The 18112-nt window shown below is 38.1% G+C and overlaps 1 protein-coding gene across 1 annotated transcript in view; it reads right to left on the reverse strand.

Moving 5' to 3' along the window:
- ARHGAP15 (Rho GTPase activating protein 15) overlaps nt 1-18112 on the reverse strand; it is a 293000-nt gene that overhangs the window by 121660 nt on the left and 153228 nt on the right. The window contains exon 8 of the mRNA XM_026040886.1: nt 6938-7060. Coding sequence (XP_025896671.1) covers nt 6938-7060 — 123 coding nt within the window. The remainder of the gene's footprint in view (nt 1-6937; nt 7061-18112) is intronic.

Consider the following 18112-nt stretch of genomic DNA (forward strand, 5'->3'; position numbering starts at 1 on the left):
GATTAACCTCATTTTAGTTTAGTTTAGTTTTGCAGTATGCAGATGTAGTCACATTATGTATCATGCAATTAAGCTTTAAAACTCTTCTATTTGAATAGAAGAGGGGGAGCAGATCAGGCTAATAGCTGCTGGGCATCACAGCAGACTACAGTAAAACAATCGCATGCAACAAGTTTGGATTCCTTTTTCCTCCTAAAATTCATGCTTATTAAGAAGTACATGATCTAATGAGTCATGCAAATATTCTGCAACTTTATCTAGTCCATGCATTTTGCTGGATCTGTTTCTGTACACTAACACAGGAATGGTAAAAATTACTCTGCCATAGTTACATTCTTAAGGGTCACAGGGATAGTTGAGGAAAACTTAGTGAAGATTTATTYGTACAGTATTTTGAAAATAAGGCATTATATGCACACTAAGTCATTAATTTTTTGCTAACCAGATTTATGTGTAACTRAGACATAAATATTACTTGCTTATTCTTTTATAGGTATATATACTTTAAATCTCTGTTTAAGGAGAAACTATCCAGAACTTCTTTTCAAAAAATAAGAACTGCTCCCAGAGGGATAAGAGAAGCAAGAAAGGTTTTGTTTGATTTACTTGCGATAAGGCCCTTCAAAACTTCATTTTTTATGACTTGAAAAAAAAGATGTACACAACACCCCTAACCTCCTGTTATGACAGTTTATGTTTCCTATCCAGCTTATTTAACTCAAATGCCTGGGAAATAGACACAATTACCACCTTATGGAATGCTACTTAACTTTAAATGCTCCCCTCTGAATAGAAATCCACTTTATCTTCTCCAAGTTATTCCAGTTTCTCAGGAATAATTTCCTCTATAGGCTCCTGAAATGTTCTTGTTTCATCATTTAAAAATTTAAACTAACAATTGTTCAGAAATATCTTTTATTAGAACAAAGGCAATTCCCATACAGTGGATTCTGTTCACAAGAGCTTGTACAAAGGAGCTGCATACTATGCCCATATACAGCTTTAATCATTCACTCTTTCAGCTGTTATCAATTTAAAACCAATGAAACTCCCACACTGAGTCCATTTGAGCAGTCAATTTTAATATCTTGGGGCATCTGTAGTTATTCTGAATTGGCTGCAAAAGCAGAACTAACAAGTTAAGCTCTAACCATAAGTCTACATCAGGCTGGTAAACCATACATCAAACACAGACAGTTAGTCAATACTGTAGTATGAAAAACCAACAAGCATTTTTAAGAAGAACAATATATTCATAATATGTTTGGTGGTATGGTTTACATTACACATCCCTGCTATCTACGCATTAAACTTTCCATTTAGGATGGCGGGGTGTGTGACAGCTTTGCACATGGATATAAAATGAGACACCAGGAGAGGAGRGACTGGACATTCGCACGTTGTATAATGTGCAATGATGATTACAGCTGCAGTGAATTGCTCATGCTGGAGAGCCTCAAGTTTTCCCTGAGCCTGCCAGCCCTGCTCTTYTGGAGCGGCTTCTGCAGGCTACAGCAAAGCCACCAACTCTGAGCTGCACAAACCTACGGGAGACAATACTTCTGGAAAAGAGACAATTAAAACACAAGCACAAAAGCCACATCCTCACTGAGAATGCCATTGTGTGCCTCTTTTGGGGGGGTACATCTATGAGATGTGGCCACATTTGGAAGGAGCTTATGCTTCACTGTTTTTTATTAAAAAAAGGCATCACTAATACACTAAGTTCTAAGGGAAAAGCTCGGATTCCGATACAAGAGGAGAAGGTAGAGTGTTATTATATCCAAGTTTCCAGAAAAAAAAAAAAAAAAATTATAAGTAGGCAGTGCAATTCAGTGCCTTCCAAAAGCAAATACATGCAGAGTTAATTCTACTATATCTGAGTTTGCACTGCGGAATTACCAGGGATTTTACCAAAATCTGTGCTGTTTGGGTACTGTATTTTACTGTATCACTATTGGGGAAAAAGGGGGGAAGAGAAAGAAAAGGGAAAAAAGAAAACCAAGTGAAGAAGGGACAGAGAGGGAGACAGAAAAGCAAGCACCATAACTGCAAGTTTTTTGGAGAGGAAAGGGAGGTGGTTGGAAAAGGCCGTGTTCTCAAAGGTGGTTTTCTAGCTACTCGGTATGTGTGCAGCTGAAACATGAAGTCCGACATTAAAACGAAGCTGATCACAGAGCAGAGCTCCAAGGAATGCCACAAAGCTTCTACAAAAAGTGGGCCAGGTTCTCAGCTGACTGAAGTCAGCAAGGTTGTCATTGGGGCTCCACTGATTTATGCTAGCTGGGAGCCTGGCCAGTCCTTTTAACTTGGAGATTTACTGCATACAGTTGATCTGTAGTGGTCATCAATTAAAAAAAAAAAAAAATTGCATTTGTGAACAATTACTATTAAGTGGCCTATGAGCTATCAGATATGTTTCACATTCTCAGAAAAAGGAAAAATACAGGGTATTTCAGACAGTAGTCTCTTTCAAGAAATTACAGGGTTTTACTAGGGATAAGTGTTCATTTGAATTCAAAGAGTGTAAGCTGTTATATTCCTTCTCCAAACAGGTTTCCCCCAAATGAGATATTTCAAAATAAACAGAATGATTTCTGACCGTCAAGTCATGATTAGAGCAATGTCAAGGGAAAATCGCTTAGCCCAACATTTGGCCATATACAGAGTTTGGGAACCATAATTCAGAAAATCTGTGTTTTCTGAACAGCTTAAAATCAGGCTTTTAAGCTACTGTCCAAGAAAGTCAAAGGAAACATTTCCCAACTTGTCCTAAATTGTACTAGGTACCAAAACATCTGCTAAATTCTTGCATATCCCAGGAGAATGGCAGAACATACCCAAAGGTAGGTCTTTTGAAAGACAAAACAGCTACTGAGCCTTAAATTTTGGATTTCTCAAGAGAAAATACTCATCTTGGTGAGTTACTCCAGGGCCCATGACTTAACTCCATGACATGAGAGATGAGAGACAGGGGAAGGAAGTCTTCCCTTGTCCACAGATAAATTGACTGGTGATTTCTGTGCTGCTAAAAACAGAGTATATCCTGATCAGAGCTATAGACTATCAAGACTTATCACAGATAGATCCTCTTGCTGGTAATAGATTGGCTTTTATTATCATCTCGAAGCAGCAGTAATCATTCCAATTTGCTGTTGTTGCTTTTGCCTTCACTTAACTTAGGAAATAAATTCAGTGAAGTTCCTTTAGTCTCTAACTTTTGGGGAAAAAAAAAAAAAAAAAAAGCAAAGAAAAGAAAAGCCAGATGATTTCTTGCCAGCTGAATTTTCTTCTGTTCCCACAGCCTCATTTATGTTGTTATTCATGCTTTTTCCCATTTACCAAAAGTGTGTTTTGTGATAGTCTATTACCAACACAGCTACCACAGCCTTAAAAACACTACTGCACAGAAGGATTTTTTCTTTTCTGGAGTAGAGAAGCCCTGAAATCAGGAAGTCAGCAGGCCAATATTAAGTCGAAGGTTGACAATTCATTTTGGGCAATATTAAATCACGACAAAGCTCAAACTAAGAGATCAAAGTTCATTTATAGACTATAAAGCAGTTTTAAAAGACAAGATTTACACATTATTTTTCTAGCATATTAGTGCAGATTCTGTAAATTCTGGGAATATTTCAATCCCGAGGAACAGAAGACCCCTGCCCCAGCATATAAATTTGAACACAGCTACTCTTGCAACGCCGCTGTTGAGCTGGCAGACATGGAACGTGGCTCTTATTCATTGTTTTTATGCTTGTGTGCATGCGTGTGCGTATGCAAACATAAGCCACGGGCCTGTCATACAAAGCACTTACTGTGTTACCCCTCGTCTCCAAAGCTATCCAAAACGCTCTATACCGAAGCTATTTTGTGTACACATAAGTGAGATGGAAATATGAGATCTGACAATCTTCATTAGAGTTTTCACTGAAGCATAAATAGGCACATAGCGCCGGCCTGTTGTAATGAATGGAGCCAACGTGCTCCTCGGGCTCTGCCTTCGCAGAGGCAGACAGCTAGAAAGCGAATGGGACAGATAAGGCAAAAATAACTCTTTTTTTTTTTTTTTTTTTGGCACGTAAAGGTTTGGTGCATCTTCATTTTCAGACCATGTATAAATAACCTTTACATATTGCTCTGTGACATTCCCTTGTCTGAGTATTATCCCCCTGCTTCTTATACTTCCCAGTTTTTAACTGCTTCTGTTACTCACTCCAYAGATACTTCATACTTACTACATAAACAAAGTTTTGTTAAGAGTTAAATGACAATCACATAATCTCTAGATTTTCTGATAATAGTGTTGGCAGAACAAAGTACCCCAGGAGATCAAACTGCTATTTCATTTTGAAGCTTGTATTCCCAAATTTGGTTAATACGGAGAAATGTGTTGAGTCTTCTGGCCAAGAGCGCACACATCAGCGACTAACCGAGCACAGAACTGTGTTTAAGTGAACTTACCACCTTAAAATGTATTTACTCATGACTATAATTTACGTGTTAAATTTATTGGAGTTTGGGTTCCAATGTGACATACAATGTAAAAAATCAATATAGATTTGAGAGCTTTATAGTGCCCCTGGCAAATATGAATAGCAGCTGATGAAAAGTGAAGGTTTTTCACAGCATCTACAGTGCCACTGCACTGGAGTAATTAACACCACACGCTTCATAGATATTTATATCAATTCTCCACCAGCACATAGAACAGCTCTTTGTCAAAAATTTGGTACCAAGATGTCCTGCAAGGCTTTAGACACACTTTTATTACGAACCCCTATTTTAAGGGATTTACAATTCTGACAGAAGTCTTTCCCTATGGAATAAAAGTTAGCGTGCGTGTTCTCAGAGCTGGAGGAATTTTTTCTTGTAAAAACTGGTTAACATTTTTTCCCCCTAAGAAATGAGCAAATAAATAGTTTTGAGATTTTTCTGCCACCATTTAATTCACCTTTAGAAAAATAAATAGATGCATTTTTAATACGAAATTTGGCAAGCTTTTCATTTTTAATCTGGAGGGTTGCATTTTGTGATTTAAAAAAAATATTCTAATGCGAGCCTAAAAAATTAACATTTAAAAGTGGTCTCTGCATAAGCACTGCAACTGCATTTTCATAACATTTTAACAGATTAAGGGATAAACTCTACTGAAGACAATGAAGGAACCTTATCAAATGAGCATTTCACATGGACTTACCGTAGATTGGAATTAAGCCCYGCTAACGAATCCTGCCTCATTTGCATGGCCCAAACCTAATCCTAATGAAACTTCATGGTAGATAACTAACGTGTTTTCTTCAAAGTAACATTACCCTGGTATTAACACTGTGCAGGGCACTGATTCTGAGTCCCTGTGCCTGAACAAAATGCACAATATTAGGAGTCCAGAGAGGAGTCTTTCCAGGTAGGACCCAGCTATGCTTCTGAATCAAGAGCTTATTGAGACAATAGCCAAAACCAAATGTATTTGGCTTTCCTAGAGAGATATTAGAGGGTGCATTTGAGTTATGCTAATGAGCCTGGATTTGTTAGCAGGGATCACATCTGATCCCTATGTAGCACCGCAGGAGATTCATCAGCCACACTTTATTAAGCTAAAAAAAAAAAAAAAAAAAAAAAAAAAACCCCACACACCCTAAATCCAGAAATTAAAAGACTGTAAATTACTACTCTATTATTGAAATAACTGAAACAAACCAACATGATACATTCAAATCCCATCCTCAATCCAAAGGGTCCTTCAAATAGGGAAAAGTTCCTCCCACATGTTAAAATTAGATACAGCCATCATTTAGGGACAGATCTGCAAAGTTGGGTGACTGTGTGACCTGGGCATACAGGGCATTTTTTAAAGTGCCCATGGACCTTGGCAGCACAAGGCAGTAGATAAGTCAAACAACAGCTTCTTAACATTGAGGTGCTTAGCAGGCTTCCTCAGATAATATTGCACATCTTTGTAGGCCTCCACAACGCAAGCAGTTAGTCCATAACTCCCTCTTCCTCCTCCTTAGACATGGGCCCAGTTGGAATCACGGCGCTGGCTGAGGACGGAGCAATTCAATACACGCTGGCAACCGCCTGGGCCATTTTTGACACCACCTTGGAAAACTCATGTGCCAGAGACTGACAGGGGCTGCTGGCAAAGCACCTCTTTCGAGCCAATTTGCATGCGCAGTTGTGGGTTTCACACATAATAATTTGGGAGTGCGTAAATTTTTAAAGCATTATTCCAGGCAATATTTGAAAACACGGCTTTGCCGGATTATTAGTGGTCGGAGTGCTACTGCCTTCAAGTTAACTAGCAGCTTCTTAGGAAAACACTTCTGCCTTGGATCAGCCAGCAAGATCCCATTTTTTTAAGGAAATGCAAAAGCAGTGTCTGACCAACTTAGAAAGAAATCGGAGTACGAAACCTCCTGGATTCAAAGCAATTATTATTTGCTGGCAACTATTTTATGCTGTTAAAATTGGAAAAAAGTATTTTGTTGGTGAGTTAGAAAAATAATGAGAGAAGACAGCAGACTCCAGCCTTCCCTACAAAATAAATCAGTCAGCATAGCATCGCAAGTTGAGTCTTATAAAGTCTTATAGAGTCTTATTCTAAAATATAAAAATATTTCAAGGTCCTTTTCTTAAAAAGAAAATGGAGTTGTGYAGCATGTTGATTTGCAGCATTCATGGTGAGTGACGGTATTAAGTGGAAGGGCTTCCACCACATGCACACCAAAGCAGAAAAATTGAGTATCTACTCAAATAATGCATAAGCATATTCAGTATGATTCAGTAGGGTGCACTTTCTGAGGTATAGCAAGAAAAACATATCTAACAAGAACTATTTGTCCAATGCATATATTCATTTAACTGGAAAAGAAAAAGAAAAAATCATTCTCAGATTTTTAGTTTTTACTCCTAATAAAGAATATAAATCAGAACACACCTTTAATAAGTCCCTTTTCTTGCAGTGTTTTCAAGGAGGGTCTTCGGGAGATAAACTTCTTTAATCTGCTTTTAACTCGATTTCTGTCATTTGTATCGGATGCACTGTAGTTGAGTCTGAAAACTAAAGGGAAACAAAAGAAAAAATTCCAGTGAATGCAAGTTTTTAAATTAATAGCACTTTGTTCAAAAATCCTCAGGAATAGTGGCCACAGCCACCTAAGTAAATTCATGCGGTAGGTCAGTGGTGTAGCTAGTTGGACAGAGTGTTTGATTAATATTTTTGTGAATAAACATGATGAGTTCACTCTGCTGGCTACTCAGAGTCGTATTATTTATTGCTCACGAGTATTTGGATGGCTACCAGTTTACTCATGAAGTGTTCAGGAATCCCACAAGTTTCACACGGATGATTTTTCAGCTAAAAGCCCTGCATGAAAGGGAGCTGTGCACTGTTAGCTAAATGCAACTCGCTGGGAGAAGGGATGGCCACATCACGAGTGAAGGACCGAATTCTCTTGCCAAGATGGATTAAGCATTATATATATATATATATTTAATGCTGTTTTCGAAAACATGGCTATATGCCATGAAATGTGTGTAAGATGCATTAATTTATGGAAGGAGAACTATTCCAGTTCTAATGATTATATTTTATTATATTTAGGCGTTTACCAAGCGAAGAAGCATTTTGAGCTCGATTTATTCCTGCTCTGTGTCAAAAAGACATTGAAGCCAGCTGCAAAAAATCCCCTGGAGGAAGTTTTGAAGGCATAAATTTAACTTCTTCTCTGCTGAGGTGCTTAGAGGGAACCATCACAGCCTTCAAAACAGTCGGTACCAGTGGAAAGGAGAAAGCATAGGACGTCCGAGAGGTCCTAGCTGAGCGCTCAAGACTAAGCCACCCTAGCAAGGCGACCTAAACAAGGGTCTCAGTCTAAAGGAAGTCTAAAGGTTGTTTCTGCTTGCTGGACATGGTTCCTCTTTACTGCCTTCCACTTATCCAAAATGCACTGAAGAAAGAACAGTTTGCTCTTGCAAGCAAAAAAAAAAGAAGAAGAAGAAGGAAAATCCCCAGAAAYGGACTATTCACATTCACCACAAGTTGATCTAGCAGGAATTGATCCAAAGTCCCTTTACAGAATCTCTGTATAGTAGCCCCAATTAACTTAGCTGTGGTCACAGAAGTGCTCCCTAATGTTCCCTGTCCAGACTGAATCTCCCTTATAATTCAGTAGTCTTCGTACACCCGAGTCAACGGAAGAGAGAGAAAATCATGACCTAAATCATTAGGCTATTTTGTAGCAAGAAGTTTTGCATAAGCCGTAAACACAACCAGAATGTTTAAAGGTGAACAATCATAAAACAATGGCAAGCAAAAATAACTAGTTAAGCAACAGTAACAACCCTGGAATATTGTGGTTTACATTACAAATCTGATTTTAACAGCCAAACTTATAAAATGGTTTACGCTTTGCTGTTGTCAAGGGAGAAAAACTTGCCAAATTGTTCATTTTAAGTAAATAGAACATAGCCAATTAAGGAAAGCAATATTTAAACACATGCCTGTGATGATCAGAGCATAGTTTGCTTCTGATTTCACTACTGATTTTAACAGAAGAGTGCTCCATTTTCCCACAGCACTAAAATGACCCCACACATACTTCCACAAACTAGTAATCACACAGGACAAATAAAAGGACACTTTACTGGAAAACACACGGTTTGGTACAATAATCCATCACTTATGAAAAAYAGAATTCACATTTTTTAATGGTAGCATTCTTGGAGTGCTGCATCATAGAATATAAAGATTAGCATTCAATTGATGATTGGTGCATTTTTAACATTATAGTTTAGGACTTTTTGTTCAAAATTGAGCAATACTTGGCAGAGACGAGCAAAAATTCCAAGTGATTTGGCTGTGCTATAAAAAGAACAACAAATGGATGTTTCTAATTCTGCATCTTAATGGTACTTTGTAACAGTGAAGTGAATTGTATTTAGTTTTGTGAATCTCTTATTGCTTAGGGTCATTCTGTCTGCAGCAATTCATGTTTAGGTTTGCTTTTTCCTTATTTCAGTGATGTTTTCCTCATACAACTGTTGCAGGAGTGAAAATGTTGAAGTCAGTTAAGACGCTTGCCACCTTTCCCTTTCTTCAGGATTTGGAAATGTTTTATGTTCACTTAAACTATATTCTTAGCTCTTAAGTATGCACCAGATTTGTTARGATATTTTAACTGAACAAGGTCCTATAGAGAAAGATGCATTAACTCAGCTGGAAGCTTTATACCTGAAACAGCAATTATGGTGTTAAAACTACATCTAGAGGTAGGAATAATTATTGTCAGGGATAGTTTTGTATATTGGACTGGATAGCACTGAGTTAAAAACAGCAGTAAAGCCATTTTTGATAAATTTCTTATTTTATTCTATTAAGTATGTGTGAGTCACCGGAGGAAAACTCCAAGCCTCCCAGAAATTCAAGGGTTTAGAAAGTATGTTCCAAACTCAAGCTTAGCCAGAAATATTCTTGTTGGGATTCTGTATAGGAATATCCCTTCTCTTGCCAAAACATTCTCGCGATATCCCCCTATTAAAATGGCTTTGCTGTTGTGTTTGGAAACACACAGAGGACCAAATGTAGTTAAAAATAGAAAAAGAAAAAAGCATGGTAAACTGTCTTTTTTTGTAGTAGTAGCAGCAGCCTCCTTTTTAAATTTCAGGTTCTGGATTTAGCCAGATGAATTTTTCATTAATGAGAGTTTGGCAAAATTCAAACAACAGACAAAAGTAGAAAACACTTCCCACAGAGGAGGAATAGGATACTTTCAAATAAAAAAGAATAGCAAAGTAAATCTATTGCTTGTTCTCATGTTCTCCAGCATATATAGTACTTACATATCCCGTCTGAGTCATCGCACTGAATAAATCCATATCCTCCAATTCTGAATCTAATTGCACTAATAGATTCATACAGCCAACTTCTAACCAACAYATAACCTGCTTCAAAACCAACACAACAAACAGAAGTATAAATCCGCTCACTCTGCACAAACACTTCAATTGCTAATTTGTTATTTTGCACTAATGATTTCTCACTTGCGAGACAGAAAATGGAAACACGTGCTTGTCCTTTTATCGTATTTGCAGAGCTGGCCCCAGCAGAAATTACAATATTATGATAAACTTTTTCCTGATGGAAATGGGTGCAGGACACGTGAAYCTGGCAGCAAAAGCATTACTATGGCAGGAGTTGGTCCCATATTAAATATTTATTTATTCCATAGGTGAAAAAGGTATTAACAGATAAATAATAATAATAATAAAAAGCAAGGTCTTTCCTCGGGCAACTATCTGCTGCAGAATTAAACTATATTAGAATCACAGGAGCTTATCACATTAGGGAAGTGTCATACAGAATGGGTACAAAAAGAAAATAGCAGAAAAAAGTACAAACAGAATGTTTTGTTAGGAATAAGAGAAACAGCAGCCTCCCAGTCCCCAATGATTAATGACATTTTCAAAACATTACCTGAATTAGGGAGGACAACTGTAAGCTAAATATTTCAGACAAGAAAAAAAAAAGGAACAGGAAAAAACAATTAAAAAAAAAGTAAATATTCTGGATATTATCTCCTAACCTCCAAGAGTAATATTTCAAATAATATATAAATTACAGGATTATTATGCAAAATGATGGAAAACAGAGTCTACACAAGAGCTCTGAGAGGACAAGAAGACAGGTGGAGGGAAAAAGAAGCAATGGATTATATTTGAACCACACAATTAAACAGCAGAAGCCCCATAAGAATCAATGGAAGTATTGAGATCTGCAGATGAAGAACTGCACGCTATATTTTAATGTACTCAATTGTATATATGAGGTAATGAGAATAAATATAGTGTAAACAGGCTTAAGTAGTGACTAACATAGTTGCATGGTGAAGCTGTCAAAGTCTTTCTCCAAGATCTTGGCGTGGGCCCAATTAAGGAACCAGACRGGGCTCTGGCCTCTCTGGGGCACGGACCATAATTCTTTATGTGCCTAGAGCATGTGAGTTCAGCAGAGAAAATTAAACACAAATCATGTACCTAGACAATATATTCCCTGGGTGTGATCCTCTGGGTGCTYCTCTGGGCAAGGCCTACGTGATTCAGATCTCCATGCGCTTCCACCAACCCGCAACGTTGATCTCACTTTCCTACCAAGGCCTTTTATCTCACTCCTAATTCACAAAACATTTACACAAAATCTCGAGGGTTTACCTATGATTAATTCCTGCCAGGTAGAGTATATCCAAATGCTTTCAACATGTGTTGGAAGCATCGGTTTTTGGAGAACCATCCATTAACGACTTTCTGGACTGTGACAATGGATATTGACAGTGCTTGTCAGACTAAAGCACTATTGATTGTCTCCCATCATGTGTATAGCAAAACCAATTTCTTTCAAGTGCCTCTTCTTAACTGAAATACATTATTATGGGCCCTATCTGTTTATTATAATACCCCAAATTACAGTCTGTTATTCATTTGAATAGGCACGGCTCACACAGAATGAGAACCAGCAGCAGGAGTGGATAGGGTTTAAGAAATTTGAATAGATTCACATTAGCATCTCTTCTTGCGTGAGTATTGTTTGGAGGGTAAAAACACAGCAACGTCTGAACTGTGTAATTTTGTCTGCATCTTCTTGAGTACTTCAAAATTTCACTAAATTTTTAAAACTGGACATGACTTGTAATATAAGGGTGACATCTTAGAATGTAATAGGTAGTATTTAACAAATTTCTTCCCAAGGAAGAGTAAAACTGGCAGGTTTCCCCATTCAAAACACTGAACACATTGATCTAAAGCCTGGTCCAACTACCTGCCAACATGAACGAACAGGTTCATGGGCTTAATCTTACATGTCTTAAACTGGGCATTTTCTGAAGTGCTTTACAGATTGAAGCTGAGCAGGTGAATTGGAAGGTAGGAGTAGGTCTCTGAGACTCTGGATAATGAACGTGCCAGCCTCCCAGCAGTGCTATCACATATGTGCAAAAATACTAATTTCAAGGATCTGGAATGCTTAATTATACAGAGTAGCTCATCCTCCCAAAGAACTATATCTGTAACATGCAGAGGCGTATGCCTGTGCCTACATTGCAGGAGAGGCTCTACTTTAAGCATATATATAATGAATGTCTCGTGTCATTAAGTTTTATTGCATTTCATCAGAACTTGGAATTCAGTGTCTTGGTTTTTTTTTTCCCCAGGTTTTCGTGGTCTGCAGCAGATGCTGCCAGTCTTCTAAGGAAGGAGCAGTATATATTATCTTTTGCAAAAATGACCATTATTTTAAGCCAACACCAGAGTTTTGAGAGTGAAAAATCCAAGTCGGAGCCTCCTTCCTTTATCCTTYGTGATGTCCTGAGATGGAATCAATACAGTCTGTTCACGAAGACTAAAGAATTCATTTTACCTAATTCATTTTACCTAAAGACTTTTGTCATTTACTTACCCTGTATTATCCCTTGGTGGAGTTCCTGGGCAGGTCTTGCTAGTTATACACACACTAATTGCTATTTCCTTGTTGCAGGCAAGTTAAATGAGAAGCAGACAAGTGGCTTGCTTAGAGGCCTTACACAAATTATCACTGGGGAAAAATACAGAAATCAGGCATTCTGACCTTTAATCCTTATGTTTATGATAAGCATTAAGATGACAAGTTCTGTGAATATGCTGCGTGGATCTGAAAATCGTGGCATCCTATGAATGACTGGATATCAGTGGTCAGGAAATGCTGGTAAGGTTTTGTTTTAATGGGCACCAAAATACCTGGAGTTATTCAATTTTACGGCTTTAAACAAAGATAATTCCACAGCACGTATATCTGCATTTGCAAAGGTTTATGAAGCAAGCTCAGAAATAAACAATAGGGAAAAGAAAACAGTGATTATATAGTACAAATAATTTTGCTATAATATGACAGCCTAACAACTTAAGTGCTCAGTACTGTCATTATATTTTGTGAAATTTGTGTGCATTAGCAGTAAAGATTCAATAAAATGACTATATAATTCATATTTTTGCATCATACCCTGGCGCATGTAAACTTTTTTTTTTAATTTTGTCTCTCACTAATAATAAAAGGAAATAAATGAATAGTGTGTATTAAATATCACTGTGTGCCTAGACTGTGAAACAAAAGGGCACTCCTCACACATATTTTGTTAATGTTGTGTGTAATATAAATATTTAGGAAAAGAAAGCAATATTTCTGAACATTTATTGGGTTTATAAAGGAAGATCATACCAGACTAACCTGATATCTCTCTTTAATAAGATAACTGGTTTTATTTAGAAAAGGGAAATGCAATAGACCGAATCTATCTGGACTTCACTTATGCATTTGATATGATGCCAAGTGAGAAATTATCAGTTAAACTAGACAAGATGGAGAGAACTAAAACAATAAGCGTGAGGTGACTAAACAAGGTATTAAAATGAGCTTTGTTGAAAGGARAACTGTTGTATTAAAGGAAAGTTTTCAGAGGAATATTCTAGGAATATGTAGAAAACTAAACCACCACCATTGAAAAATGAAGACTGGGAGATGTGACTGGTTCAGAAAAGAAATGGAATATCAGACAAAAATCTTTGCTACTTTGAGATTGGAAGCTGGAGAAAGAGAATTAAATGTCAAATGCAGGGTCCACCAGKGATTTTTAAGGAAAAGAAATAAAAACTCTAGTGGAAACTGGGAACTTGGCTATTAGAAATGACTAAATGAGTGAGACACCTGGTTAAACTGATCCTACTTGGGAAAAGTGGCCACAATTAACGCAAATGAGAGGCAGGGAAGTAGGAGGTCGGTCATGGCCAAGCAACTGGGACGCCTGGGAAGTCACCCCAGCGACGGCAGCGACAGCAGCCCTGGGCATTACCAGGAGAAGGGCCCGCTTAGCCCTCGGGAAGCACGCGGGGCGCTTGGTGCGCGCTTGGCGAGCTCGAACACAGCTCAGAAAGGCTCTGATTGTTCTCCATGAATTTGTGGGGGTGGGAAAAGGAGCGGGAGAGGAGAACAGGACAGCGGGGAGGGAGAGAAGCCGTTTAAACCGAAGAACAATGTTGGCACGAGAATAAATGCGTATAAAACTGGCCATAATACGAAGTTCTAAAACACCCTTTCAAAGAAGTCRTGGTGGCAAATAAAACTACAGGAATTCAAGGCAAAGTTTAATGAATTTATGAGAAGGGATAAATAACGTGGCACCTTGTGGCTGGAGGGACTGGACTAGATCACCCAGGACAGCCCCAGGCCTTTCTTTCCTCAATTTTTTGGTCCTTGTCACCATATTAGAAATGCCATTATCCACATCTACTTCAATATAAAAACCACAATGCCAGAAATCAATGAGGCTGTTTTATTCATACAGTATGACCAGTTTATGTTCAACTAATGTAAAACATGTGGGACTTGGATGGAGTTTGCTGCAGTACACAAAGTCAGATTATGCAGGCTCAGGACGGGTGAGTACGGAGTGCTTGGAAGGGAAAACTGGTCTCTCCATGCCTGTGTCGGGGATTAGGACTCTGGACATTGCCTCTTTACAAAAAAAAAGATGCAAATTCATTGCCTTGAAAGCTCTTCTAGCAATAGTGAGCTAGGACTTCTTCAAGAGTGAAATATCTACACTTAAACATTTACAAAGTCAGGACCATGATGGAGTAACTTATGGCATTTAATGAACTTCTCTAGCAAAAAGTAGCTAAAGTTGCTAGAAATCCCAGAAAGATATGCCAAGGTTTAGTAACTTGGGGGTCTAACAAGTGGGACTTGCCTAGGGGCCCTGCCCTTCACTACCTCCTGGGTGACACAGTGCAATTCACTTCCAGTGGTGCCAGCCATTCTCATCCCATTCTTGCTGTAAGACCCAAGAGTTTTAGAAGAGGAAAAAATGGCAGTATCTAATTAAATGACTTTTGAAGTTGATATAAATAATATAAAARTTATTATTTAAGCAAACTTCTCAAAGAAAGAAAACAAGCATGCAATTAAAAGCTGAGGAAGGGAGAACCAAGAACTGAACATTATTTCCATACATTTACAACAAGTAATGAGTTCRGGGTTTTTTTGAAATGATTCTGGATTTTTGTTTGTTTTCATATATTGTGGAATACACGTGAATAACTTTCAAGTCTGGGAGCCTACCTCCTKACTGAGTTAATTTAGAAAAAGTCTTTTCAACCTTTTGCACATAATGTGAGTGCTCATCATTTACATTAAATTGCTCAGGCAAAAGGACAGATGAGTTACGTGGTTCCGCACTCTAGCAGGAGCACCAGATAGAGTGCTATGCCAAAAGAAAACTCCTCTGAGTGGCTGAATACTGCTGGCGATGCGTGCACTTTTAACTTCAAAACCTACATATAACTCTGCCTTATGCTTTGGAACACAAGCTAATTATCTGCAGAGAACAAGGGAGATTTGGCATTACTGTATTTATATCACCCTTGCTAAGAGTTATACAAATGATTCACATATTTTAATTTAGATACACGCTTGGATACCTTGTTGAATCTTTTATTCAGATCCGACCTTATGGGATCTCTCCAGGAAGAATACTGTAGCAGAGATTTTCCTTCTCCCTAAGACTTTTATCAATAATGTTTCATAATTTGAAATTTAAAAAGTAAATTGTTTTAAAATTTAATTATATTTCCCATTGCACTCAGACTCATGGTATATTCACAACCTTTTATGTTTTGACCCATGATCTTCTAATGCTTCTCAAGCAGTGAAGGACAAAACTAATCAGTAGCACACAGGTTATGGAAACCAACGTGTTATTTTTTACTATTATTTCCAAAGAAAAGTAGTAAAGAGATTCATATGTATCCCTGTTATTTCAAATCACTAGTACTAGCATTTTTTTTTTTTTTATGTTTTAAATACAAAAAGTTTAGCATATGATATTCCATAAAGGAGAGCACCATACTCATTATCTTTACAGCAATCAAAGAATACCTAGTGAAGATTTGAAATCCATCTGCTGTGCTCTGTTTGCAGGTCCACTCTACCTTACTGAATTATGTTTATAACCCAAGTAAATTTTTAGAGTAAACGACCGAGCGAAGGATTACCCATGGACTCCTTTAGTAAAGAAAATAATTCAGTGAGTTAAAGAAACCTTTTCACTTCTTACCTTAAGTGGAAGTCTGGGCAAGAATCTCCTATATTTATGTTCAGAAAAAGGTAAGACTTTGAGTGACCTTTGCTGCCATCAACCTCGTTTCATGTTTCTAGCAAAATGACTTCTGCTTGTTAAAACACAGTTGCTCTCCCAACTTTTCAAACCGTTTTCAATGGTTTTCAACAGCTTTTTGTTTGGGCTTAGGAGGCAGAGTCAGCCTTGTCCCACTCGGACACAGGAAAGAGGTCTCTCGGACGTGCTTAAAATAAACGCAGAGACAAGGAGGGGAGGAAGGCAGTAACACGGAGTCACCCGGCGTGTCACGGAGTGACACCAGGTCAGGAGCAGGGTCTGCCCCAGGGGACCACGGCGGACAAGGGGAGCTCACAAGTGAGCTCCACTTCCAGGTACTTGATTGACRGCTGGCATTTGCCACACATTAAGTCGCAACAGTTTACTCAGTAAACCTGACTGCATACCCCAAAGGTCTGATTTCAGGGTATTTCTTCTCAAAAAAAGGTTTTCTTTTTTTTTTTTTCTTTTTTTTTTCTTTTTTCCCCATTGACCTTATCAGATGTTGGTCTCCTAGTAAAGACCAAAGCATAAAAGACTACTGTTCAACTGCAAAAGAGCAGATAGAAACGCTGCCTTCTCCTCTCTGTCCCCTGTGCTCCCAAAGGTGGCTTTTCCCAACTCTCTGTGTTTATGCGGCAAGGAACAAGTCCAAGACTGACGGGTCCTTGCAGAGGCTCTTGGAGGGGTAGAGCCTCAGGGATGCCTCAATGTATGTGAAGACTGTGGAGAAGCCAGTGACGGTCATGGCTTCTGCCAGCGTCCCAAATAACCTCGCTGGAATAAGCCACCCACATGGACTTTGGATATGTCTTACATATCACAATGTTTTTCTGCAGTAAATTCCACCCTGTCCACACTTTGGGACACTTGGATGTGAAGTTAGCATGGGTGCACTAACCCTAGGTTTGACCAGTCATGGTAGAAACAGAGACAAAATGTTAAAAAGATACCATAGAAGGCTGCTTTAACTTTAAAATTAATGTTCCGGCTGACAAACTGTACAGGGACTTAACCTACTTTAGAACATATTTAATAGTGTAATTTAGTCTCCAAAAAGAAAAGCACAATAACTAGTGATGGACAAATTTAGAGGTCGAATCTAGTTCAGATAAACATTCAAAAGTTCAGATGTTTAACCAAACCTTATCTTGTCCCTGAAAAGCCTCAAGGGAAAAAGCTCTATCAAATACAAGCAAAGTATGGAGGACTGTGAAAACTTTTCCTCCCAGAGAAAAAAACTGTATTATCAGGAAACAGCACCTTATAGCAACATGCACGTGTTAAGCAGTTAAGCATCAAAGCAAAAGCAAAACATTTTCAGCAAGCTGCTTCATGGAAGTAGTAATATTTGGATGAAATCCAATACAGAGAAAAGAAAATAATATTAAGGGGAAAGATAATACAAATGCAATTAGACTATCAACCAATAAAACTTAATCTGTGTGTGATAGCTGAAACCTTCCAAGGTTAGAATGAATAAGGAAACTGGAGATCAGAGGACTCGGTCTTTTGAAGTCTTGCTGTCCAGATTCTGGGGACCATTATCTGGCTGAGTATTTTAAAGACATTATGAATATTCTGTCCTGGAATAGGAAAGCTTTATTATTATGAATGACCTGTAACATGAGCAGGGAGAGCTACAGAGGAATGCCAAGTAGGCAATTGTTTGAAAAAAAAAGGTAGATTCGGCTCTTTAAATTAGTTTTCTGCACTAACAGCCACAAAATAAAAAATGTATTTTCAAAGAACATTTTCACTTGTGGGTCATTAATAACACAAAATACGACTGTAACAGATTCCTCTCCATCCTTGCATTCACTGGTCCCAAATGATTCAAGAAAAAAAGCGTATCAGATCAGAAGAGCCCATTGCCATGTCCTGCCTGGCATTGTTTCTCCTGCAGCACAAAAATC

Source organism: Nothoprocta perdicaria, unplaced genomic scaffold (genome assembly GCF_003342845.1).
Source record: "Nothoprocta perdicaria isolate Ctin4 unplaced genomic scaffold, notPer1 scaffold_27, whole genome shotgun sequence".
Classification (NCBI taxonomy): Eukaryota; Metazoa; Chordata; class Aves; order Tinamiformes; family Tinamidae; genus Nothoprocta; species Nothoprocta perdicaria.